Genomic DNA, 27,121 nt, shown 5'->3' with positions numbered 1-27,121 from the left:
GACACAGTCTCTGTTTGTGCTTTTATTTCCGCGCAAAAGCCGCGTCATTACGAAGTGCGGCGTTTTTTCCTTCTTCTCCTTCTTCTTCTTCTTCTTTTTATTACAAATTCAGCCATTTATAGCTTTCAGTATCCTCCGATTATTGTGACAAAGAGAAAGTTTCTCGTAACGATGTCACCTGATTGGGATTGAAAGAACTTTGGCAAAGGAAAAAAAAAAAAAAGAGAAGAAAAAAAATGAAGAAGAAAAAAAAAAGGAAAGAAAACCTCCCCACCCCCAACAGAAGAGGAGACCGCCCACCAGAGACAGTCAACCCGAGACCCCTTATAGATTTAAAAAGAGAGGCTGCATTCTCAGACTGACACTTATTCAACACTGCCACCTTAAGCAGATTACTTTTTGCGCTGCCTGTGTCAAACACGTAGCTCACTTCGCGTCTCTCCATCATGTTCAGGATGCTGAAACACCACCTCCACCCGGGCTTTTTTCTCTTGTTCGTATGGCTTTGTCACCTCATGGAACATCAACAAGTTGACGGTAAGCTTTCTTCAAGTATTTTCTTTCATTCATCTTTTTCTTTTTTTTTTCGTTTTGGAGAAAAAAAGAAAGAAAAGAAGAACTAAAACTTCCGACGTGCTGTCAGCTATACACGCGCACACACACACACACACACACACACACACACACACACACACACACACGCACACACATTTACACACGCAACAAAAACCCACGGATACTTTCTGCAACCGAGAAACTTTTCAAAGTGAGTTTCCTTATTATTATTTTTGTAGGGATAAAAAAAAATTAAAAAAACTTCTCTGTGCACCAGACGGTGCGTGAGCGTATACAAAAACAGGTGCCGTATGTGGGCCACTTCAAAGTAAGAGATTATTGGCACGCGCGTGGAAGCCGCCACGCCGTGCTCGTGGCTCTGCGCGCTCCCCACCTGAGCGCCGATACTTCTGGATGAGCGCGACAGCGGCTCGCGGTGCCGTCTCCGACAACTTTAGAAACATCCACTGTGAGTTCTTTAAAAGGGAGTGTTATGAATATGTTTTACCCAGCACAAATCCTACCCAGCAGTGTGTCCGTGTGCAAAAAAAAAACGAAGCTTTTTTTTTTAGGGGGGGGGGGGAGGATTGCAGTTTTACATCTTTAATACAAAAGAAAAGGAGGATACTTTTGCACATAGCATTTCGTTCGGGAGCTTGTAGTGCAAATAGATATCATAGAAATCTGTCCTCGATATAAGCAGCAACACCAGCTCGTGAACACTTCATGGCATGCGCGTGTGTGCGTGTATGGGCGCGCGCGCGCGCGTGTGTGTGTGTGTTGTCGGTTCAGACATCCTGCTGTAGTCTGGATCAAAGGGTGTTTTTTTATTTTTTTTGCACCGCAAGAAATGGGATAACTATTCATTTGTTTGTGTGTTGTTGTTTTATATTAAAATCAACTTTACACTGACGTGTTAATAAGCAAGGCGTTGTCTGTCTGGGATATTGTTCTCCGTTGGAGAGGCGGTGTGCTCAGAGCTAAAGAACCGAGGCTTTCTGAAGGAGATTGGCTGCTATTTAACGCTGTCTAGACGCTCCACTTTCTGCCCGCTGATAACAAGGAGGCTCTCGGAATAAAGGACAACCCCATACCCCCCCCCCCCCCCCCATCCCCAGGATAGATTCTTCTCACTTTTTGGGGGGGTTTGTGGTTGCATTGTAATGGCTGTCAGTCACAGATGGGAAAGGCAAGTGTTAACTGTCTCGCAAAAAAAAAAAAAAAAAAAAAAAAAAAATTCTGAAAAAGAAAAAAAAATGTCAGACAAAATACAGCCGGGAGGGCGAAAGGGAGGGGGGGGGGTCTCGGATAATATGGCTGCATGCGTGTGTGTGTCTAGTCCGTCTGGGTCAGCGGCTTCAGACGTGCGACATTCGATTTTTAATCTTTTCTTCTGTTCACAGCTGGGAACTGCTGGCTGCAGCAGGGGAAAAACGGGAGGTGCCAGGTGCTCTACATGCCCGGGATGAGCAGGGAGGAGTGCTGTCGGAGCGGAAGACTGGGGACGTCCTGGACCGAAGAGGACGTCCCCAACAGCACGCTCTTTAGGTGGATGATCTTCAATGGCGGAGCTCCCAATTGCATACCTTGCAAAGGTGGAGGTGCACTCATTTCCCTTCGTTATCTTCACAATACACACCCTCAAGTCACTCTTGCTTAAAACAAATCCAAAAAAGCGGTGATCTTTGCGCGCTCCGAATTGCGTATCAATGATTCCGCACTTTATGCGTCATTTTTACGCACGAAGCGAAGCATCTTCCCCCAGCATCACCTAACCCAACGTGGATTTTTCTTTTCTTTTTTCTTTAATAGAAACCTGCGATAATGTTGACTGCGGGCCCGGGAAGAGGTGCAAGATGAACAGGAGGAGCAAGCCGCGCTGCGTGTGCGCACCGGACTGCACCAACATCACCTGGAAAGGACCGGTCTGCGGCTCAGACGGAAAGACCTACAAAGACGAATGCGCACTGCTCAAGGCCAAATGCAAAGGCCATCCGGACCTGGACGTGCAGTACCAGGGGAAGTGCAAGAGTAAGTACGCGCGATGTGTAACCTCTCCCCACTTGTCGTACTTGTTGTCACGTCTAAACTTCTTCTTCTTCTTCTTCTTCTTTGTCTCCACAGAAACCTGCCGCGACGTCTTGTGCCCCGGCAGCTCCACGTGCGTCGTGGACCAGACGAACAGCGCGTACTGCGTGACGTGTAACCGGATTTGCCCCGAGGTGACGTCGCCCGAGCAGTACCTGTGCGGAAACGACGGGATCGTCTACGCGAGCGCGTGCCACCTGAGACGGGCGACCTGTCTCCTCGGCCGGTCCATCGGAGTGGCGTACGAGGGGAAGTGCATCAGTAAGTCTGCCACATGGAAACGCGAGAGAGTGCGAGGCTTCGGCCCCTGGCTTTGACTGCTGGTTTGAGTGCATTTGCTTCAGCTTTGCAGTCATTCCCTGGTAGTTTTTTGTGTGTGCCAACATTCCACTGAGGAGGGGGATCTCGGAGAGAGAGAGGGAGACAGAGAGAGAGAGAGTGAGAGAGGGAGACAGAGAGAGAGAGAGAGGGAGACAGAGAGACAGAGAGAGAGAGGGAGACAGAGATAGAGAGGGTTTGGTTTGGTAGTTGCTTGTGTTTGCTCAAGAAATGATAGACATCTTATTATTTCCTGATGTTGGCAGCACTATCCCATATGGGAGAGAGAGGGAAGTAGAGGGGTGGGGGGGGGGGGGGGGGGGGGGGGGCAAAACAGGGGCGTGCTGGGGGCCATGAAGAAATGCTTAAAGTTAATATTTATTTATTTAATAGTCACATGGATTCTTATCCAGAAAGCAGGACACAACCTTACTTTACCCTCCCCCTCCGCATTCATCTGATTCTGCTTTGAAAAGCATCTAATCAAAGATTTCCCCCTTCCTCTTCCTTCCTCTCTCTCTCTCTCTCTCTCTCTCTCTCTCTCTCTCTCTCTCTCTCTCTCTCTCTCCAGAGGCCAAGTCGTGTGAGGACATCCAGTGCAGCGGGGGCAAGAAGTGTCTGTGGGACGCTCGCATGAGCCGGGGCCGCTGCTCGCTGTGTGACGAGAGCTGCCCGGAGAGCAGGACGGGCGAGGCGGTGTGCGCCAGCGACAACGCTTCGTACCCGAGCGAGTGCGCCATGAAAAAGGCCGCTTGCTCTCTGGGGGTGCTGCTGGAGGTCAAGCACTCGGGATCGTGCAACTGTAAGTAGGGAACGAAAAGCAACAGAAATATGAAAGAAAATGAACACATGACCCCCCCCCCCCCCCTCCAAGCAAAAAGACGATATTCCAGGTTGCTTTCCCCCTGAGGTTACAAACCTCCCCTGAGAGTGCATCCCCCCACGACCCCCCCCCCCCCCCCCCCCCAAGCAAAATGACGATATTCCAGGTTGCTTCCCCATCAAAACAAACCTCCCCTGAGACTGCCCCCCCCCCCCCCCCACCACCACCACCACCACCAAGCACAGCTTAAGCAAGCAGAAAAGGACTTGGGAAGAGAAGAACTTGCATGACGTTGTCTTTGTCGCTGCCTTTTGTTCTTGTGTTCTTGTTGTGTTTTTCTTTTTTTTTTTAGATTTGACTTCTTCTTTAGTTTTTTTATTTTTATTAAAATCTTCTGCAAAACAAAACAACCGAGAGGTAAAAGCAAACAAAAGCATATAGCTGTAGATCAGCAGACTTTTAAGACTAGGAGTCTTGGGAAAAGCTAACTCAAATAATACATTTGGTTTGCAGTGGAACAATCCTAATATTTAAAAATCAAAGTTATGGTCACGCTAGTTGGCCTGAAATCTCATGCAGTTTCTAAATTAAATAAATAATCTTATCTTTATGACAGTGGTCATATCTTTTACAGCTTGTAAATTCCACGGTCGCATTTGCTAATCTCATGGTAATGGTGTATTTGTGTTTTTTTGCATTATTATTATTATCATTATTATTATTTCCTTTTCCCCTTTTTGGTTGCTTCTGGCTGTAATCAATCAATTCAAAATGCCTTGCCTCTTGTGACATTCACCACACATTCACTCACATGTCAGTGAGGCTTTTCAATCCGCTCATACAGGGTGCATGAGGTGATTGTAACATTGGTGCCACGTTAGCGACGCAGACGATGGATTTTGGACTTACTTTGGCGGAAACCATCAAAAAAACGAACGATAGCCTCGAAAGGGAGCATCGACATTTTACATTCCGAGTTGATATGTCAAAGAGTGTCTCCCTCTTCGTTAGTTTCCCCCCCACCACTGAGTACCTTGATGTGATGTGCCTATATGGTATGCGGCGGAATCCAAGGGGACCAACTTTATGATCACCTCATGAACTAAATATAAATGTGATGCTTTGACAGCGTGAGCTCGTACAGAACCACGCTCTCCTTCTCATCTCACCGTTAGAAAAAGACACTCACCAGCTAACTTTTTTTTACTGTGCGTGCTGTTTCCAGTGAATGTATTGTCTACCAGAATGTGTATCAGAAATGACAAATCTATTTGCATTGATGAGGGACTGCCTGTTTCTTTTCTTTCTTTTTCGTATTGTCATTAGCTCTCGCTTTTGTGTGGGTTTCTTTTCTTTTTTCTTTTTTGTACGTGTCCGATGTAAATCTCTTCTGTGCAAAAAAAAGAAAATACCTCAGAACTGTGTTGCTGCTCTCTGACCTGCTTGCTAAGGTCAGGCGGTGACACAGAGTGCTCCTCCTTGTGCATTTGAGCCAGAAAATAACAATCGGAGCAAAGGAAAACTAGCAAATCCGAGAACACAAGAGCACCTTTTTCTTTCCTTTTTTTTCTTCTTTTGGGTCACGTGTGTGTCTGCTTTCAGGGAATCATGCCCAAAAGAGACCGAGCCACTGGAGCCCATCCAGTGCCCCCTAACCCACCTTGTGACTCCCTAAACAACCCCTTTCCCCTACAAAGCCTTTTCCTTGCACCCTTATTTTCTATCGCCCCACAATTTTTTCTCTTGTTTCAGCCCTGACTTATTAAGTTTCATGATTGAGGATGCCACAGTGTTTGTTGATGCCAAGCCGCACAGACCCTTCCTCACACACAGAGAGATGCAAAAGCACACACACATACACACACATAAAGAAACGAAAGGGAGGCTGTGTGCCAGTGGCTTTGCTGTGAGCTTTTTTTTTCTTTTTGAAAAAAATAGAACATTCATTGATATTCTGCACTGTCGTGGTCCATATTCATACAACAGCTACCATATATTCTCCCATATAGCCATTACAGAAGACCAGGAGGCGGATGAGGAAGATGAGGACTCAGCCTACATGGCCTATGTCCGTATATCTTCTATACTGGATGGATAGGCCCCAGTCACTAGGGGAACGTCCTAGGGCAAGGAATCATGTCCATACTGTACATTATGTGTATGCTTATTTATTTTTTAAAGAAAAAGGAAGTATACATATAGTTCAGTCTGCTAGATGTTTATTTATACTTTTTTTGTTGTTGTTGTGTGTTTTATAATTTATACATTTACAATGTCAGGCTTACTATCTACCATGATATATTGTGTTACCACTCATTTCCCCCATATTTGTTGTTGTCCATTTTGAGTTTCCTTTCTCTCTTTTTTTTATCATGAAGAAATATATTTGTCCAAAGAGAAGCAGTGTTATTTATTTGTCATGTTACCGTGTAAGTAAGTCCTCTCTACAAGCTGTAAATTGCATTCCCTAAAGCTGTAAAAAATATGCTTGTTCCTGTCAAATCTCTATCACAGATGTTTATGTCACACATACGTAAATGCATGTTTAGGCTGTGTGTTTATTTATTGGGAATATATCAATCATTTTATGTACAGAAGTGTTTCCGGTTTGTTTACAACTCACGAGAACTGACCAAAGGGATTATCTCAATGGTTTTGCAAAAAAAAAAAAGGTTATAACACAGCAGTGATGAAATGGAAGAGAAAAAAACAACTAAAAATAAGCTATTTGTATTTCTTTTTTTATTTCTTTGGTTACTTCTTAGCTTCAGCCCTTTAGATTTGTTTCCGAACGGAGACGATAACTTGACATTATTCAATAGCGTTAATTTTGTCTGACCACATTAGAGCAGAGGTAAGTTTTGGACAATACTTGATTATTTTGGAAACAATGTGCCATTAACATTTTTGTGTGCTGTCTTCTTGCCAATGTGCTCCATATTGCTCTCGCAGAGCTAAAATAGGACTAACGTACTGCAGTACTCTTTCGCTATATCAGACGTCATCACTTTGTTCCTTTTTTGTTTCTGTTTTTTTTTCTTTCCAGAATGCATTTTTATTTTCAAACATCACAAGAGAAATACAAAATTCTGTTATGAATATATAGTTTTGTATTTTTTATGTAAATGTCATATGTACATACAAAGTTTGATGGTATTTGTACAGATATGAAGAGTGAAACAATAAAAGTTTTTTCCTTATACTTTTTTCTGCCTGCTGTATTATTCCTTTAGGAATAACATGTAGTGAAGCGTGTCACAAATGCAGATGTGTTTAATTCAAATTGGGACCTAAATCATATTTGTAGATCTACATGCAGAATAGGGTTGAGCAAAGTACACGTGAGATGAGATAAATTGATCTACCGTGAGAGATTGTTGAAATATTATTTATACTGTGGAATCAATCCTTTTATATCTCTGGGTTCATTAGGCTATTCAATCAAACTTTATTTCAGACTCAGGGTCCCCAAACAGAACAACACACAAGCACAATTAAAATACATAGACTGACCAATGACTTATAAAGAGACAGCTGTAACACTACCTCCACAGCTGAGACTGGTATAAGTATTAAACTCTGTTTATTCATTGAGTCATTAACCCGGCAAATAAATGTATACATAATATTTCTTAAAACAGTTTGGAAAGTATTAACTCCTGCGGACACAAACACTGAAGACCAGCGGTATAGAATGTTCAATACAGTCAATAATGGCCCTTACAATCACCCCATAAACTGTGGATTAGCATTTTTAAATTCATAAACCAGTTACACAATCAGGTGGAATAACCCTCATAATAAATGAAACTCATCAAACCAATTTATAATATAAATATAAGGATAAGACTAGCAGAATCAGTAGCTTCTTTTAAATCACTTATTAAAACCTATTTTTATAGAACTGCTTTTAAGTGATGTCGTCCTTAGTTTGTCTGTTCTGCTTTATTTTGTATTTGTAATTTTCTATTCCTCTATTGTGTTCATTGCCTCATGTATTTTCTGAAATGTTTACTTGTATTCTTTTATACGGGTAAAAGCAAGGTAAAAACATAACATAAATGTTATGTTTTACCTTGCTTATATGTAGAGCACTTTGTAAACTCTGTTTTTAAAAGGTGCTATATAAATAAATGTATTATTATTATTATTATTATTTAATGAAGCATAACAATATGGTTTATTTTAATAAACCAATGAGACATATTTGCACCACAGTCTGATAGAAAACCAAGCAAAAAGTGAAGTTGAGAATAAAAGGGTTGATAAAACCCAAGATGATTTCTAAAGCCTTCTACAGTACTTTTAAGCGTCTTTGAGTCTCTAGAAAAGCGCTATATAAATTCGAAGTATTATTATTATTGAAGCAAAAATTAATTCCCCTATGGATGTGCTGAGTTTCTTTCCACTAACACCATCCTCCTCGTTATCTGTGCTATGAAACAAACATCCTTGGCGTAAATAGACGGTAGATATGTCTGGACATGTCCCGCTGCATGTAAGGCATCCATGTAAAGTAATCTCGGCTGCTGGCACCAGTCCTCCATCTCTCAGCCAGCTGTTTCGCCCGCCAGCTCGCTCGCTCGGTTTGTTCCTCCGCGGTCTACGTACGTCATTGTTGACAACAATCATGGCGTCCTCAATGTCACTTCTCGGTTTGGGACGTGCATCTGTGGTCAATGCAGCGTTTAAATTGGCCCTGAACCCTATCAGGTAATTCGGCATGAAGTGCTTATTAACTTTATCTTCGTGCGAGTCATTTTGTTGGAAAAGTGTCGACCAAAGACGATGCAAGCAGGCCGTGTGAGTGTGTGTGGCAGGTCACAGGCTAGGAAGTGACTCCAAGCTAGCCGGAGGTGAAGTACTGAAATAAATCACGTTAAAGGTTTTCGCTTTTTATTTAGGCTCGATATGTGAGTTTACATACGAGGCTGCGTCCTTGCTCGTGCGTTACGTCTTTAAGGTGACTCGACTGTCTCCTTCACCCCGTGTCCTTACAGCACTAGGCTAGCTAGCTAGTTAGCTAAAGCTAGGTTTAGCCGTTATAAATCAGTTTCAGGCCAAACGACAGTCAACGCTGCTCACTGCGTGTGCTGCTGGACTGGACCGCGACCAACATACGGGGACTTTCCTCTCTAACGGACCTCACCGGAAAGGTCACGCTGTCTGACTTGCTAAGTCACAGCTAGCCCTACAGCCAGTCTACGGTTTTTAGGTTTAGACACAATGTGTTTCTTGCAGTAACAGATGCGCCTCTGCATTGTGGGTAACAGTTGGTCTTATATAAGATATTACGTAGCTGGACATATTCCTATTTCATTCATGGTAAGCAAAGGCCACGTCATATTGTGTGACCTAAACACTATTGCACACATGGCTAATGCTCCAGCAAGCTGTACTATCTGTGATGTTACTTTATCCCCCACCCTGTGTCCCGTGCAGCTCTAAAACATCCCCCACAGTATCAGGGGGAAAAAAAGGTCTTATCTAATCTTTTCTGACTCATCCAGAAATGAGCTGCGGTAAATTGGTTCGGAACAAGAGATCTATACTTGTTTCAAAACCTTTTATAGGCAATGTGGGGAGATACGACCCATAACTTTTGATACAATGATTCAACTGTATATACTGTCTGAGAAACCAATAGCAACTATATTAGCCACCATATTATATTTTATTGATGTACTGACAATATTACAATATTTAATTTTAGTCAGCATATAGTCAAACGTTTGGCCCTCCAGACATCAGCAATCATTTAAAGTACAAAGTGTCTCTTTGTCCGTTAGAGAGGTCCCCCAAATGGTGACCAAGCCACCTATGAAGTGAAGAATGTTTTTGTTTACTTGCAGGCTTACAGAATTGAACAATGTGAAACACTCTTTACACAATACAAGGCCTCCTCCGCTTTAATATTTAGACATTGGCAACATCGTGCAATGAGGTCACTACATTTCAGATGACGGGTTTGATTGCATTGCTTAACGGAAAGATGCATGAATTAAAAATTGATTTCACGGCCTGGTGCGCCTATAAATATACCGATGTTAAGAAATTAATATTTGATTTGACGGTTTGTTGGCTGATATCAATGGCGTTTAAGACTATGGCGAAGTAAGGTACAAGGAAGATCAATAGTTGGGCAAATAGTTTGACAAACTGTTGCCCGTTGAGTAATAATACAAATAACAATTTTCATCTTCTTTTGGTTAACGGTTGCTTTCTCAAATATTATATATAGCCTTGTAAAATTATGCATTTATCGGATTGGCAGTCAAAATCGCTAAACATTTCATTGATAATACCATAAAATGTAAGTCGTAGATAACCACTCATTTAAAAACCTCAAACCAACAAACATTTGGCGTTCTTGTTTTCTCATCTTTAAATGGAACTAAAACTAATGATCAGAAGTGGTATCTAGTAATTTTCCATCCATTCATTAATCAGTTGATGAACAAAGTTTCAGCACAGAAACTATTGTACATTTTGGTCATCCAAGCATCATCAGATACAGTTGTATCTATTAAACATGTTTCTGTACCTGAGTGCACAAAACAAGGATTCATTCAAGCGATGACTTAAGGGAACAGAATATATAATAAATATCACACCGGAAAACCAAGTTTGTCACAAAGATCCTTAATTTTCTTCTTTATGTTTAAATTCAAATATGAGATAATCGGCGGGGTAATTAAACAATCCAAATAAATCTATAATTGCGATTTATCAGGGTTATTATCTGGAAAGTGATTCTCTGGAGCGGCCCTTCACTCGCTGAGCCTCGATGGCACGTTGCTGTTTTGTGACGGGACACGGCTGCACATTCACAAAGAGCCACACAGTCCTCGCCTGCCAGTTGACCACGGCCAGCATTAAGCACGTCCTGTCATTAGGATGAGAGCGGGAGTCTGCCAGAGATTCACCAGACAGAACTAATAGGTGGCGGGGGGGATTCCCTCCTTGTCTCTTATGTTCGCCGTATCCTCGCCCCGCCGCCGCTGCCTCCAAGATGGTCGGGGGATGGCAGAGTGCAATTTGTTTGTGTAATGTACTTCTTTTGTTTCTGGGCCGCCTTTGACAGTTTGTGCTTGGCGTGTAACGTCCATCTAATGGTTTTCAGGTCTGCAAGCACATCAACATCAAGGCTGGCCGAGAAACCAGGACAAGACACGCAACTTATTATTGTTGATGAGAAATTGGTGAGTATCCCTCTGAGGTCAACGTGACGCACAGATAGATGTTTGTCTGATCTGCTGTCTTCCAATTACCCTCCTGGAAAAATAGTTACAAGAGAAACTCCGCCAAAATGAGCTTGTATTAGGCGTTTGTGACAATATGAGGGTAAAAGTTATTATAGGTAGTTCTGTGCGTGCTCGCAGCTCCCACTAATCTTCTGTCGGCACTCCTATCATCCTTTGATTAAAAGTTCAGAATTATCTTCTTCTTTTTTTCTGTGAATGATGTGGTACAGCTGTGGATAGCTTTATACTTCATCAGACCGGGTCCTCTGGGCCTCTTTTCATTAAGTGGTGAAGCACCGCCTAAACATCGGTAAGCATGCATTTGAAGTGGCCAAGGTTACCAACCGTTCAAAACAAGGAATGATCTTTTGAAGTGAACGCCTCGTCATTAAAAGAATGAAGGAGATAGCGGAGAAAGAGGGAGTTTGGGGAGAATGTGGGAGTCTGTTGTGGACTTGTTTGGGGAGTGGGGGGTGGGGGTTCTGTGTGTGGGCAGCGTCAGTACGCTTTTGTTCCAGACCAAAGCTGACCGTACTGGCAGACAAACTTTGGCTGAGCGGAGTGTCTGTCCCGTCCTCTCAGTAGGGGCCACTGAGAGGAACAGCAGAGGGGAGGAGAGAGAGAGAGAGAGAGAAAAAAGGGCCTCTAAAAAAAAAAAAAAAATGAGGAGGGGGTTGAAAGAAAAGAAGCTTGCATGGAAAAAAGTTTGTGAGACACCCTGAGACTCGCGATAAAAAAAGGAAAAAGAAGAAAAAAGACAGTGGCCACTTCAGTGTTTGTCGGCCACAGAGGTTCCTTTGTGGCATGCTGTTGCTGGCGACGGCGGGAAGTGCTCTAATGCGCACCCAGACGGGCCAAAAAAGAGAGGCCCTCAGCTGTTTACAGTACAGTGGGCCCCGTCTCACATGGAAGAGGGCAACGAGAGCACTCTCCCTCTTGGGCATTGGGCGTATATGTCATCACACTAGTCACTCATCAGGCCGTCAATAAGTACGAATTGCTTTCTGGTTCGACCAATCAAACAAAGGTCTCGATCCGCTCAGAGGTTACCCCGGGTTTGCACGCTGTCCCCTCGCTCTCTATCGTGCACATTTCCGAATAACCTCATTTGGACAAGGTTGCATTTTGGCCTGGGTAAATGATATTTTGAACTCGCTCCAAAAAAAGAAAAATCTGACTGGATGTTTCTGCGACACCCGTTATCTTGTCCTTAGGTCTCGTCTGTCACCAAAAAATGCACACCTTCGCAGGAACGTGCGTCTCCGCAGTGTGTTAGGCCGTCTCTATTACAGGCAAAATAAAGCGATGAAGGGCAGGAGTCCTCTCGCGGGTCAATAATGTGAGCTAATCCAGGGAAGAAGTTTTTCTTTTTAATGGGACTTGTAAACAATTTCGCGGCTGTTTGCGGACAAAAAAGAGACTGTCCTACTATTTGATAAATCATTAAAGTGGCTTTAATCATAGTATATATTTTTTTCATAACGATGGATCAAATGACTTCCAGGGATATAACAACAGAGACCCATTTCTCAGCTTTGTGTGTTTATCAGCTCATTGTTTTGGCAGTAAAGCTCTGTGAAACCCACTGCACACTTCCTGTCCAACAGAAAACGGCAGATAGACAAAGTTAGCAACTAGGTGGTCTCCGTAGTGGAGCCTTTAGCGGATTAAGAGCACGTTAATTCCCTCAGTGGAGACAAACACTGGCGTTAAAAGAAGAGGGAATTTTGGACCACCGTATACCAAGTAAACATGAAAACAACGCTCTTTTCATACAAGTTTGCCATATCTTCTGAAAAGGTCATCATATTTTGTGTTCAAAAATGTGACCTGAGAAAACAACAAAAGTTTTAAAGTAATTTTTTCTAAATCAGAAATTCCTTCTTTTTTTTTGCGTGCTTCTAAATTATGAGGATGTGTCGCTTGTGTTTGTCTCGCGTGAAAAATATCTTGTGCGTTTTGACCCGGACAAAACGGCAGATTAAATATTGAAAACAACTGCTTTCATATGCTTTCCTCATACAAATGTCAAACTTAACGCTGAGTTTGTGATTTTTGTGCGCTTTCAAATATGCGCAAAATCTTTGCAGGCATTGTCTGAATGTCATTAATGATGATGAATAAAAAGACCTGCGTGATGGAGCTCCTGTGCCCAAAGCTGTTCCCCACAGTGCCCACGCCGACCTGCCTTTGTTCATAATTACTGTTTGATTAAGCATGCTGGGCAGCTCCCAGGGTCCGGCTGGCTGGCCAGTGATACACGGCTTTACACGAAACGTCTGTGACCTCCTTCAATTAGAGTCGGGCCTTTCGCTTCGCTCCCGGGTCCCCTTTTTGCCGAAACGACCGCTGTTATAAGCCCGGCAGCTGCTCTAGTGTGCCCATAACACGATGTCCTCCACTCGCGTCTGAGTGTCTGAGCCCCCCGCTCCCGCTTCGGCCTTGGCCAAGTGCGCGCCCTCTCCACATAAAGACAACACCATAATCTTAAAGCGCTCGTGAAGCCTTGTTATAGAGTTCTCTAAAGGCACTAGGGGCTTTTTTACGAGACAGAGGAGGACAGTTCTTAGAGTGCGGGGGGAAGAAGGGAGGTAGACCGGGACGGAGAGCATTAAATTGGTAGGACCTTCCGATGCTCGGCGTGTTGCGGTTTCGCTCATCTGAAATCTTTGGTTTCCCGTGTGTTCGAAGCCCAGCGCTTGATCAGGCGGCAACGTGACACATCTGGACAAAAGATGTCGGGGGTTTGATTGCGGCAACGTTGTTGTGTCTGAAGGCAGGTCGCCAGTCGTTTTTCAAAGGCCTAAATTGGAATCAGATTGAAAGAGCCCCGAGTCCGTCGATCAGGATTCATCGCGCGGAAGATATCAGAGAATCCCCCCGAATGCACAATCGCTCAAAGGGAGCCGGCTCCTCTCAAGATCAGCTCGGTCAGGCGTCTTCAATTAGACACAGAAGTTTTGCTTGAAAACTCAATTTCCACTGAATTGTTTTGAGTGTTGCTGGCCAAAGTAGGAGGATACTTTTGACCACGGCGACCTGGAACGGGTATTTGCTTTCACATTTGTCTATTGCGAGAAAATAATAGTGCAGATGCAACAAAGACAAGAAAATAAAAAACTACCCTAACTATGAGGATATATTCAAGCACACACTGTTTTAAGTGTATATTATCAGCCTGTCTGGCCTCACACACAGAGTTACTTGCAGTGAAGCAGACTACATTCACCATCCCCCCCAACCCTCCCTCTCATCCTCCTCTCCCACCCTTCCTCCCTCCGTCGCACAACATAGACAACTTAAGTGTCTGTTTTGTCTGGTCCGGCCTCTCATTCGGCGGCGCGCTTATGCAAAATCTCCCCTCGGCTCAAGTTTGGAGTAGCGGGTCAGAGGATGTTGGTCTTTGAAGAGTGCCAGACAAGAGGCTTTATTATGTATCATCCACTAAATGGTATTTCATTCGTTAACACTCTCTTCCACAGAGACTAAGCCTCTTAAGAGGACTCCTCAGACCCCGTCAGTGCCGGGTACTTTTAGGAAGTGTCTGGCAGCTAAGTGTCGTCCTCGCGGAGCGGATAAAAATGGACCCGCTACTTTGCCTACACTTCCAATTTATTCACACTCTTTTTCTGATTTGTCCTACCCAATCCAGAAGTGGCTTCTAATGTTTACCCTGACCCGTTTATATTGTCGGCCACAACAAAAAAGAAAGCGAACACACTGAACGCATCTTTCGTCTTTGCACTGTTGGTCAGACGAAACAAGACGTCAGCGTGGAAGACGTCGAGGAAGTTGTGATGTTTTGACGTTTGCTGACATCCTACAGACCAAACGATTAAGCGGCCGGTAGGATAATCGATTGATTTAACAATGAAAATAAATGAATCGTTAGAGCGTCAATGTGTCGGACCTTCTTCATATTGCTCGGTTGTCCGTCTAACAGGCCAAGATGAGATGCAGCGGATGAGCGCGTCCTCAAATAAGACAAACTTTGAACCATGATCCGTTTTTCGTTTGTTTGATGAACCATGATAGTTCTGGGGTTATTCACAATGAATAGCCATGAAAACACACTCGAACTGGCGGCGTCTTTTGAAATGCTGCCCAGCACACACAAACAAGTGTGTTTGCAGTCAATGCGTTCACAAGCGCCCCCCCCCCCCCCCCCCCCCCCCCACCCCCCCCCCCCCCCCCCCCCCCCCCCCCCCCCCCCCCCCCATCCTCTCCTTTCCGATTCTTCACCGGTATGCGTAATGTGAGAATTGAGATGACCCTCATGCCAGCTGCTTTGCGTTCTCCAGTGTTAAACCACTCCCACACATGAGGGAAGCAACATAATATTTGTTTCTATTAGAGACCCCCCCCCCCCCCCCCCCCCCCCCCCTCTCTCTATGTCCAATCAGTAATTGGCACGCTTTTCTCCACTTCAAAGAGGTCTGAAGGTGGGAACCGGTCGAGGCTGATGAGTGAGGCTCTCGGTCTGGGTGTGGGCTCGACAGTGGGGGGTTAAGGGTGATGTGTTTGGGCTTTCACCACATGCTGACTCAACATGATTCAGCTCGGCTGACCTCGTGACCCCTCCTGGCTGCCAAGGCGCAATTTTTGGCATGTGGGGGTTGGGTTGGGGGGTGTTCGTGCTAAGATGAACTGGACTGTACTTGTGTCACAGTGTCCACCGTTACCCATACCACTGTGGTAGTGACGCTAGAAATGTTTTGTCTGAGCCAGTCATGCACAAACATCCTTTATTTGTTTGTCTGTTTAGTAACTGCACTAACAGGAATACACTCGGGAGGCCTCCGATTAGATTTGTAAACCCTTACAAGTCTTAAAAACAAGACCACCAGCACCAGCGTGTTCTCAGTTAATTCAAGGACAATGTTCTGGGATATTTGCGTCATTGATCTAATCTGTTGATTAAAAACAACCTGAAAATAGCGACTAACCTCCTGAACCATGGTGATATCTTTTTTTAATGATTTGCTCAGTCCAACCAACTGTTCAAAACCCAAACATATTTAGCTTCTAATAGTAATTAAAAAAAACCGCAAATCCTTACATGTGAGAAGCTGTAACCAGAGAATGTTTGGCGTTTTTCCTTCATTGATGGCTCAAATAATCTTAAATCAATAAATTCACTTCACGTCTGCCTCACACAAGTCTCACTTCTCTGGTTTATTGAAGTTAATCAGAGCCGGGATCATTGCAAGAACAGATGTGAATTTCCTTCTTAGGGGTTTATTTTAGGTTTGAAATTATCCTCTTGTTCGAAATAAACACAAAGGGAGTATCGGGTAATTGTGTGGAACAGATATTCAGCTCCTCCGCTCACTAAGTGAATGAGCAGAAAAGGTGTTCAGAAGACCAGGTCCTCATACTCACCTGTTTTTGAAGTTCTTGTCCACGTTTAGCCAAAGTACACCAGTGGGAACCGCTTTTCAGACCTGCCTGTGCATTGGATATTTTCATCAAAATGTTTCTGGTTGTTTGTTTTTACTTTACCATTTCCTCAAGGATCGTCTAGTTTTCATTATATATGAAATTCCTGCAAAACACTATTGACAGGTACGTAACACAGTAAACGTGTGCTTTAACTGATATTTCCATTGTTTTTCATCTTTATGTTAACATATACAAACAGACAACAACCTCATTTCGCCGAGCCAGACGTCTCCATATACGTACCTAAGCGCACACACATATCCTGTACATCTGTATGTAGACACACCTGCATCACTCTACGGAGTAAATACCCAATCATCACATCACACAAGTACAATATATCCAGAAATTAAATGACAATAGGGTTGGCCAATAGACAGAAACCAGAGTGCCCAAATTGTTGTTTATCCAACAGAGTCAAATTAATACATGAATAAAAAAAAGATGATGTCTATTGTGCGCTCAAAACCCCTTTTTAACTGCAGGGACATTCACAGATTTTAAAGCTTTGAAAACCAATGACTTGGGCGATCGATTGGGTCTTAGCAGTCGCGATGTGTGCTTCCCGGATTCGTCACGCCCCGATCACATGACTGGCAGCAACAGTTTGAGCGAAGAAATCTCTGGTCCCACTTTTCGCCATCGCCGTTTATCCTCCGCAGTGTTTTCTGCAACTAAACCAACTGCACGTGTTCACACCGTCACGCGCACGCCCAGCCTACGTGAACGTTCATGTGATACATGTCAAACGATGCTGAAACACCCGGATGGACGGAGGTTAGTGTGGATGTAGTTGTGTTTGGGTGTTTCCCTATTGGCCCTCGCTCTTTCAAAACGAATTGTTTCAGCTGATGATGCCTTCGCCTCCACGATCAAACCGAAAAGCCTCGCTCGAGACGTTCTGGAGCCACAGTTTAGTTTCTTTCTGTATAGATTTACACCTTTCCTGTAAATGTGTCTTGTGCGCGCGGTGCTTCGATCGTATGCTTGTAGGCCGCTGACACGGTTCCACGCATATGTTATAAGAGCAGAGTGGGCGTTGCGAGTGTTGCGATGGCGGATGCGCTCGGAGCAGACAGCTGGTGGCGATCGGAGCGGAGAAGAAATGAACAGTAAAGCTGTCAAGTGGTAGCAAATGTGTAGGTTTCAGTTGTAGGACTTCGGCCCTGTAGTCTGGTTTAAACTCTTGGACGGAGCTGTTTCCATTCTTTATGCTTAGCTACCCGTTTCCTGCCCGCTGTTTCACACCTAATGGACAGACATACATTGTCATATTCATGTAATGTGTTTATGTAACTCTGTATTGCTGTTCATTCTGTAGACATGACATCTACTGCATCTGTCCATCCGGGGAGAGGGATCCTCCTCTGTTGCTCTCCTGAAGGTTTCTTCCCTTTTTTCCCTGTGAAAGGTTATTTTTGGGGAGTTTTTCCTGATTCGATGTGAGGTCCTGGGACAGGGATGTCGTATGTGTACAGATTGTAAAGCCCTCTGAGGACAATTTGCAATTTGTGATATTGGGCTATACAAAATAAACTGAATTGAATATCAGTGGAATCTCATCTAACTCTCACCTAGAACGCCAATAAGTGCTTTTCCCAAAATGTTAGTGTATTCCTTTTAAATCAGTATATTTATATGGCTGATGTGATGGGGGGGGGTTCTATTCACATTAGCCTTCTGTGTTTGCGCTGTTCATTCCCAAGTTTCAATTCACCCGTTGTCACATTAAAGCATATGGTTTTCCGACGATTTAAAATGGATTCCACCAAGTCGAATAAGTTGGACATCACATCCTGTCAACTAAAAAAACATCACCATTGATTTTCATAATTCACACCACAGCTTATTTACAAATATGTAGGACCCTTCTGTAAAGGGAGAAATGAATAGCAAGATGAAAATGGGTGGTTTTATTCACAATCTAACCCTAAGACAACGAGTCGTTATGCTCTCCTTTGTACTTTTCTTGCTTTTTGACACCTGATATCTAGTTATCTCCTTAATGTTTCACCACTGACGCACATCGAGGACTTTGAATCTTGTTTACACAGAAATCTTCCAGCTCAGGTCTCGGTTGGGAGTATTAGGGGTACCAGCTCTCAGCATTCTGGTGGGCCCAGCGGCCCCACAGCAACAAGTCCCTATGCTCTTTATTTGGCACGTAGCCTGGAGGTGTCAGAAATATCGACACGCTTTCACGTGACGGGGACTTTGCCAGCCCTTGTCCCCCCTTTCTTAAGCCCGGCATTCTGCCTGCCCAGCCAGGTATTGTAGGGCCCCGTGAAGGCCCTGTGAATAGTGTCAAACTTGATAGTTCTCATTTTGCTTCCTGTACATGGCAGAAGAAAAAGTGCCCACCGTGTGGGTTTTCCTTTTGTGATGGCCCTCTCTAGTCTTCCTGGGAACACACCACATTCCAGTCACAATCATTCTCTTTGTGAATCCGGGTATTGTGGGTGAGTCTGTTATGCCGATAACCCTCCTGGCTTTCAGTGTTATGCATGCAAGTATCATAGAAGTCTAGACTCGTATTTTAGCAAACAATGCCAGATAATGAGCAGAGGGTTTTCAGTGATTTGGCAGAGCTTTTGTTTTGACACATCCTCCCTCATTCATGGAGGACCTTTTGTGCTCATCCACGCCTAAGATGTGATTTAAGGCCTGCTACATCTGGACAAATTATTGCGCCAGTTCACCATACATGGGCCTCATGTGTCAGTTATGGTTTATGTAACGTACATACGCGTAACCATAGTCTGCCCTGCTAATCCCGAGGGTGTAATTCCGAATGCGTCTCGGAGAGGGATTTCCATGCATCCATCCCCCCAGAAGACACCAGACAACAGAGCCGCTAAACGTTTCTGACCGCAGATTTGATTTACCTCAACTCAGAAGGTACTTTTTGTACTTGAGTCACAACTCCAAATGTGTTATGGTCCAACGTGCGTAAAGTATTTTAATGGTTCTTGTCTTTCCTCCAAAACTCTCAGGAAGTTTTTCTAACTTCACTTTTTGATCGTTTCCCATTAAAATATATATTTTTTAAAAACACAAATCCCGCAGAATGCAATGTTTAAAAAAAAAATTTGGATTGGAAAAAACCCGGCAACTCATTCTGTCCTGTGTTATATTGTGTCATGAACTGTCCACCACAACCCCCTTTTGGGTGAGGAACATGTTTTCCTCCTCTCTGTGACGAGAAGGAATTGTTAAGGTTAAGTAGATAGGGCAGCCGGAAATAATTACCAAGCACTTGTGAAGTCCCCCCCATCCCCCTCCCTCCCCCCCTTTGTTCGTTTTTTTCCCTTTCATTTTAACAATCTTTTCAACGTGCAGATCTCGTTTATGATTAAATTCTGCCGGGTCTGGCCTCCGAGCATGGCACAAGATGTTTCCCCGAAACGAGCAAGAGTTTAGCAACTGGACGTGCAAACGACTACGCTTAAATACCATCGGGTGCTCCTTTGCCAAAAGGGTAGGCAGGCTTTTGTGTGGAGTTCACGCACAACGACCTCCCCTCTACAAATCAACTGGCAGAAGACAGACAATGATGAAAATTTGATCCTTTGAAGTTGTAATGGCCATTGAAATGTGTAAAAATCTCTCATTGAAAGGAGAGCGCCCTGGAAAGCCCTCAGTCTTGGGTGGCTGGTGCCTGCGTGCTGAGAGGTTGGTCTGTGTTTTGTCGCCGACTTCCCATTGCTTGTTTGCTAATTCCCTGAAGAATTGGACCAGATCTTTGATAGGAGCTTGAAGGGGCTCCAGTTGCTCAGGAATATGCATTTAGTACACCCATAGGCCCCTCCTCCTCTTCCTCTTCCTCTTCCTCCTCCTCTTGTCGCGCTGGCCTACTTTCTGATGGTGTGGAATATATCACCTCAAGTATTAATTAAAAAAACAGCATAAAGATGGCTATTATATTGTATTTATCCTTTTGAATCCAGCATTAACTTTTTTTAAATCTTTTATTATTTTTTATGCTATAGTTTCTTTCTGTTTTTAAAATGCTGTTCTTCAGTTATACTGAAATTGTACACACATTTCATGTATAAAACCCCAAAATGTGAACACTGAACCCTTGCCTCAGAGAAGTACTTGAACACTGATGGACATTTTTCAAGAATGTAAAAAAATGAAAAGATCACACTGACAGGTTCACAGGAAGGTTTATTTGTAGTTGGCAGAGGAACAAATTCTCAACAAACAATAAAAATACAATCCAAACTTTTTTTTTTACAACACCTATAAATAGTACTCTTTGGATTTTTCACGTTTTATTGTTTTTCTGACACTGAGCATGTATTTGAGCTATTTTTGAACCCTATCTTTAAAAAGTGGAAATAAATCTCTCCAGATTGATAATAAATGAGTACTTTTTATAGCCACTGAGCATTTTCCGAACTCCATTTTTCTGACACTAAAGACATGCTGTCAGAGCTTCAAGTTGTATTTCATAACACCTGCAAGCTAACTGTCAGATGACCTTTCTCCACAAACACGCACATATATCTTTGCATGGCCTCCTGTTCGGTGCAGGGAAGGGAAAAAGACATCGGTCACAAAGTCAAACCAAAGTCAGTTTTCTGGAAGACCGCCGGTTGCTCTGCAACAAAAAACAAACAAAACATGTCCATTTTTAATAATATTATATATTTGATTTAGGGATGGGCGGAATGCCGGTTGCATCCCCATCGGCACGTTTGGCCGCGGCTTTTTTCTCTTGACGCAATGCCCATATTGTGTCTTTTGCACAATCTGACAGCTTCTACACTGTATTTTCATTAAGTCTTTCATGTGTTTATTCCCAATTCCCTCTTGGCTCTTCCATTAAAGTTTAAAGTATTCATTATGGCTGACTCCAATTTGACATTTACATCATGGGGCAAGCTGCTGCTCCCAAAACGCATGTCGGCACGGCCCTCTTTTTTAATTCGTATTTGGAACTTTTAAACACATTTCCAAATAATCTTTTGGTGATATGATATTGCAAAAACCCTCAAAACAAATCGCCCACCCCTTTTTAATTCCTGGTGCTTGTCAGCCTCAGCACAGTTTCTTACAGTAGGACCTTTTTCCGTCTGTCCCTCAGGACATCACCAGCTTGACTGGAGCCCCAGAGGAGCACATCAAAACGCGCACGGTTCACATCTTTGTGCCGGCCAAAACGGCCATGCAGTCGGGAGTCAACGGCACCAAGAAGTGGAGCATGGACTTCGACACCAGGGAGCGCTGGGAGAACCCGCTGATGGGCTGGGCCTCAACGTAAGAGCCTCTTACCTCGTACAGCTTCTACACCACGTACATGACACAGGGAATGAGATTGGATCATGAAATAAATATTCCTTCAGATAATCGCATGCTTTGACTTTTTGTATGGCTGACGGCTCTGTTTTGGCCTTTCAGGGCGGATCCCTTGTCCAACATGGTGCTCTCCTTCTCCTCCAAGGAAGATGCTGTCGCTTTCGCCGAGAAAAATGGTAATTCAAGAATCTTCCAAATTCTTTGAGGGAGACATTTTAAAGTGAGACTAAATGTAAACAGTGAGTGCAATGCCTCTGCTCCTCCTGGCCAACCGGCTCAGTTTTAAAATGACATAACAGAGTAATGACACACACGCACAGTTCTTCAAGTTTCATAAAAATGTATGACCACAATTTATTTATTTTTATTTATTTTTTTAAAGATTTAAAAATGTTATTAGTTGTATTGGTAGTATTATTATTAGTAGTAGTAGTTTGTTACTGTTGTGATGCTAAATAGAGTCAGGTACAGCTTCTTACATAATGCAAATCACTGGAGCACTGGACCATCATGAGTGGGATATTGGTAGTATCATTTAATATATATACTTATATATATATATATATATATATATATATATATATATATATATATATATATATATATATATATATATATATATATATATATATACTTTTACACACCGGCGGCGTAACTAATGAACGACAAAGAAAATGCAAAATACTCTACTGCAGGTTCAAACCGATTTGCGTGGATGGGTACAACTCAGGGTTGTTCCTTCAAGCTATAGGTGACCCAAAAAAAAGCGGTTTTCCCTTTTCGGGCACAAAAAAAACGTTGCAAGTTGAACTATCGCCGTTTCCTTTTCGTGAATTTGAGTTCCCTCGGCAAGAACGGACGCCGTTGATCTCTATTTGTCGAGGTTGTAAGGAATTCGTTGGACGCCGTTAGTTTGGACGCTTATCCGTGGTGAAAAAGCTCTGAAAAACAATCAACCTCGTTCCGGGAAAAGAAGGCACGCTGCTGGTTTCGCGGCGCAATATTTGCATTCTGTATAAAAGCACTCGCGACTAAAACAACAATAATAATAAAAAAATACTGCCGCACACAAAAGAAAAAACGCGCCGGTGTACAAAACGTGCCTTCAATGTTCGCACCTTATTAAACCTTTCAAACCCGGATTGACATCAGGTGATAATGAGTCGTAAAACGGCACCTTTATATCCATTTATGGCAGCAGAGACGTCTCATGAGACACGTAATCAAGCGGTAGCTTTTTGATGCACTAACGGGATCGCAACAGTGCTGCGCTGGTGAGGTGAAACACAGTTGCTCTAGTTTTCTGTCCAGCAAAAGCTCAACAGAGGGTTCACTTTGAGTCCCGAGAACTGAACCATCTGGGAAAGTTTGTTGAAACGAAGCAAAGGAACTGGCTTTCTCTGTTTATTGCACCATGAGAGTGATTAGTGAAGTTCTGACTTCACACAGCCTGTTGATGTCTACAAAACACCCCATTGTGTTTGGAACGCATCCAAAGTGAATATACGTGACGCTCTCGCCCCCCATCACTTACCCTGATGTTTTTACTTCAGGTTGGAGCTACGATGTAACAGAGAAGAGGACCGCGAAGCCCCGGGTGAAGTCTTACGGAGCAAACTTCTCCTGGGACAAGAGGACCAGGAGGTCTGCTAAGTAAACCGAAGACCCCCATCTGTCAGTTGGTCCCACAGCCGACCCGAGTCACGTTTGTCAATAAATTCATAATTACGTGTGTGAACCAAACATTTGGGTCCTTATCGCTTTATTCTTCAAACATTCACCTCATTACTGACTACTTAACATCGTCTATCCGATTTAATGAAGTGTTTGTTCTCTGAGTCAAATTGTGCAACAGCAAAAAAAAGGAAAGGGAAAAAGTGGGGAACATATTATTACAATTAGCAGCAGATTAAACACCGGGATAAACATATCTGGAGGCCAAAACCACAGACATTCTTTCCTGCGTGCTCTCTCCTGTTACCTGGACTGGTTCAGTGTTTCCAGAGCTGCATTAAAACTGAAAGGTGTTTTTAGTTTTTTTTACGACATCTGTGCATTGAGGTTATGTTTTCTGAGCTTTGACCTAAAATGTGAACATCACTACCTGCAACACCAACTTGATTCTGATTTTCTTTGGTATCCTGTCTGTGGAACTACTAATACTTGGGCTGCGACTAACGCTAACGTTCTATAAAACAGTCCAAAAGCTCAAAAATATTTAGTCTATCATCATTCAGAACCATGAAAAACATGAATTCCTCACACTTGAGAAGTTTAAACTAAGGACTGTTTGGCATTTAGCTTGTAAAATAACTTTAAATGCTTCAAATCCATTTTCAAAATGTTTGCCAATTAATGTCCTGAGCTGGAGCTCCACATTATACCATCCTATTTAAAAAAAAAAACCAGTTAATTGAGCTATGTTGGTCGGCTGGCATCTAAAAGCTCGATCACCTTTTCCACATATTTCAAGTTTATTGCCGAAAAGGTTTTATATGAAGCAGATTCTGATTTTTATTCTTGGTGCAAAAAAAAAAAGGAAGCCCTCCTTGTTATTTGCCTTCAACGGTAATATTTCAATAATAATATACTCGTTAACTACATTTCTCTCCCTGTTGAGATATGGTTGAATTCTTTGAAAAGCCCAGCTATTTACACTTGCCAGTGTACTCGCTGCCAGCTCTTGTTTACGCTCTTTGTGTTCAGTAAACAGTGGTGTTACTCTGCGCCGAGTCCCAAACTGCGTGACTGCAATGACATTCACACACCAATCATGGGCGCCTAATTGGTATAGCCCTTCGTTAATTAACGCACTGCATTGCAAATCTTTCACAGACTTGCGCTCGCTATTTATTTTGTTCCGTCACTCGGCACATCAATCACGGCGATCTGATATGAGTGTAATGGTCCATCTGAACGGCCGGACATGAATGACAGCATGTGTTGCTTTTCCCTTTGAAATCCCCTCGGAGGGAAGCGGCGGGGAAGAAAAAAAAAAAAAAAACACTCTTGGCACAACTTTGCATCATAAAAGTTGAAAGCATTCCGCACGTCTTGGCCTATAAGCACAATAATGTATGCGAAACGAGAATGGCGGCGCGGTGGCATTGTTCAAAATCATCATTACGCCGCGGACCCCGGCATCACGACTGCTCTCATCGGTCGGCTCAAAGTGTTTAGTATTACACTCGGCCCTAATATTTTGATAGCCATATAAACAATGTTTTTATGGTGTTGGCAGGGAATTAGACAAGATCTCGTGTCTTGTGTAATTGTAATGAATTTGGAACTCCCATATGTAAACGGTCGGTTCACATGAATTACAGATATAATATTTTGTGTCTGACATTACTGCTGCCACGCCAACACAACGATGACAGATGTCATGTTCGTGGTGCACACAGTATTGAAAAATTAAAATGGAAATTGAGGCCCCAACATCTCTATTTACAGTCTATGTTACTTTGGATAATCCTCAGAACTCAATCACCATTACAGCTTTCAGTTGACTTCCAAGAAAGAAAAAAAAAATAGAAGGAAGAATTGTCCCAAAGAAAACTGTTGACGGAGGATTATTTGGAGAAAACGGCAGCGGGAGAGCTAACAGTTTGTGGAGGTTGGGTGCAACATGGAGGGCAGCACAAGGCTACAAAGCAGAGTTGTCGCCGCCATCATAACCCTCCGCCTGTGGTCAATGACGGCATCCCATTGGAAGGGTGGTGTGGACTCTGGCTCGCACAGCTGCTCTGTTCACAGGAGAGAAGAAGAATCTCAATGTCGATGAGATTCATCGAAGAGACGATGAATGTAATTTTCCAATGCTGTGAGCAGTATCAACAAAATCCCATTTACTTCCACAATTCAAGTAACCTGCCAGCTGATCAACGCATATAAATAGGATTAAAGCAGGCCGTTCGTTCATGTGTAATTAATCCACGATGTATACGGCATGTGTAATGTATTTACACATAGCACGTTGATTGCACATGTGCCAAGTGCAACCTGCGCTGCAGCTTACACTGTCATGAGACCTGCTCGTTATAGCCGTGTTTTATAGTGTTTTCAGCCACTAACCGTGTCATAGTGTTTTATTGTTTTATGGGGTTAAGTAATAATTGGCCTCGCCAGCTGTAAGATAAACTAAAAGCCACTCTGCAGCGAGAGATGCTGGCGCAAACCACAATGTACGTTACACTTCATTCTTCATCATACATCATGCGTTGTTGTTAGAGTGCTGACAGGGAAATGTGGCTCACAGCAACTACATGTTTCTGCAAGGCAAAGTACAAAAGTTAAGGAATTCAAGTAGGACTTCTGTGTCTGCAAATGGGGAAGAAATGTCAATCAGTCATGAGTCCTTTTTTATTTTACTGTTCTTAAATGAGTTCAATCCGCCCCCCCGCCCACCCTAACAGATCCTCTGTTGGAAAGCGTCCAGGCCATTATCGAGCTGTGCGTCCTGCTTTGACTCCGCAGCTGGACAGAAGACCTGATGTGAAAGTTTGAGTTGAACGTGTGCCAAGATGTTATTTGTTAATGGAGCTTCTCTAAATAGCACACACACACACACACACACACACACACACACACACACACACACACACACACACACACACACACCTTCACTCATGCAAACCGCTCTCTGGCCCTCGATGACCTACATTGTCTGTGGTCGCTCACTACTGTGAACTCTCAAACCCAGGCAATGAGGCACGCAACCTTGCTCGTCTGCAGACCTGTGTGTGTGTGTGTGTGTGTGTGTGCGTGTGTTTGTGTTTGCATTCAAGCTGTGTGGACCAGCGCTTGTTTTGAAGGGCACAGATGGCAGATTTATGATGACTTCTAGTTATTCAAACAAAAGCTCACAGCAAGTAACGCAAAAAAAAAAAAAAAAAACTGTTTACCTAGGTGTACTGTTTATTATTATTTTATTGTATTCATTTAATATCCTCTCCGTTGTGAGAAAAGAAAAACACCATTTTTTAAAGTTTCTCCAAAAATAATAACCTTTTACGTTTATCTCTGGACGTATGAGGCCTTTGCCGACAATAATACAAATTAATACATTTATAATAAAAATGTCCCAAGAGTGTGTCATGTTATAGTAAATGTTATAGTAATAGTATACCATACACAATTTAAAATAATTAAATAATAATATTTAATAATAATATAGCATGTCTACTATAGCTCTTTGACATTTTTATACAAATGATACACTAGTGTACAATCAAAGTCACAGTATGCCATAAAATGATTAAATCATTTATATTGTATGTCATTAAAAAATATTCTTAGTATAATATTATACTACTATAAAAAAGATTCCAAGTATAGTATGTCATAG

The 27,121-nt window shown here is 43.0% G+C and overlaps 2 protein-coding genes across 4 annotated transcripts; both read left to right on the top strand.

Moving 5' to 3' along the window:
- Positions 1 to 339: 339 nt before the first annotated feature.
- Positions 340 to 6,985, top strand: fsta (follistatin a). 3 transcript variants are annotated; one of them, XM_034542671.1, is made up of 6 exons: positions 340 to 537; positions 1,959 to 2,150; positions 2,368 to 2,586; positions 2,680 to 2,904; positions 3,533 to 3,763; positions 5,794 to 6,985. In XM_034542671.1, the coding sequence occupies exons 1-6, from the start codon at positions 447 to 449 to the stop codon at positions 5,880 to 5,882; spliced, it is 1,047 nt and encodes a 348-aa protein (XP_034398562.1). In that variant the 5' UTR covers positions 340 to 446; the 3' UTR covers positions 5,883 to 6,985. The 3 variants fall into 3 exon arrangements, with proteins under 3 accessions (XP_034398562.1, XP_034398561.1, XP_034398564.1); XM_034542670.1 differs by having other exon boundaries at positions 392 to 537; positions 1,959 to 2,156; positions 5,794 to 6,935; XM_034542673.1 differs by lacking the exon at positions 5,794 to 6,985 and having other exon boundaries at positions 392 to 537; positions 1,959 to 2,156; positions 3,533 to 3,771.
- A 1,338-nt stretch (positions 6,986 to 8,323) lies between these two features.
- ndufs4 (NADH:ubiquinone oxidoreductase subunit S4) lies at positions 8,324 to 23,517 on the top strand. The gene is made up of 5 exons (XM_034541649.1): positions 8,324 to 8,497; positions 10,908 to 10,986; positions 21,563 to 21,735; positions 21,877 to 21,950; positions 23,328 to 23,517. The coding sequence occupies exons 1-5, from the start codon at positions 8,415 to 8,417 to the stop codon at positions 23,429 to 23,431; spliced, it is 513 nt and encodes a 170-aa protein (XP_034397540.1). The 5' UTR covers positions 8,324 to 8,414; the 3' UTR covers positions 23,432 to 23,517.
- Positions 23,518 to 27,121: the final 3,604 nt, after the last annotated feature.

Source organism: Cyclopterus lumpus, chromosome 9, assembly GCF_009769545.1.
Source record: "Cyclopterus lumpus isolate fCycLum1 chromosome 9, fCycLum1.pri, whole genome shotgun sequence".
Classification (NCBI taxonomy): domain Eukaryota; kingdom Metazoa; phylum Chordata; class Actinopteri; order Perciformes; family Cyclopteridae; genus Cyclopterus; species Cyclopterus lumpus.
The sequence above is the reverse complement of the archived record's forward strand: the minus strand, read 5'-3'. Positions and strand labels throughout refer to the sequence as shown.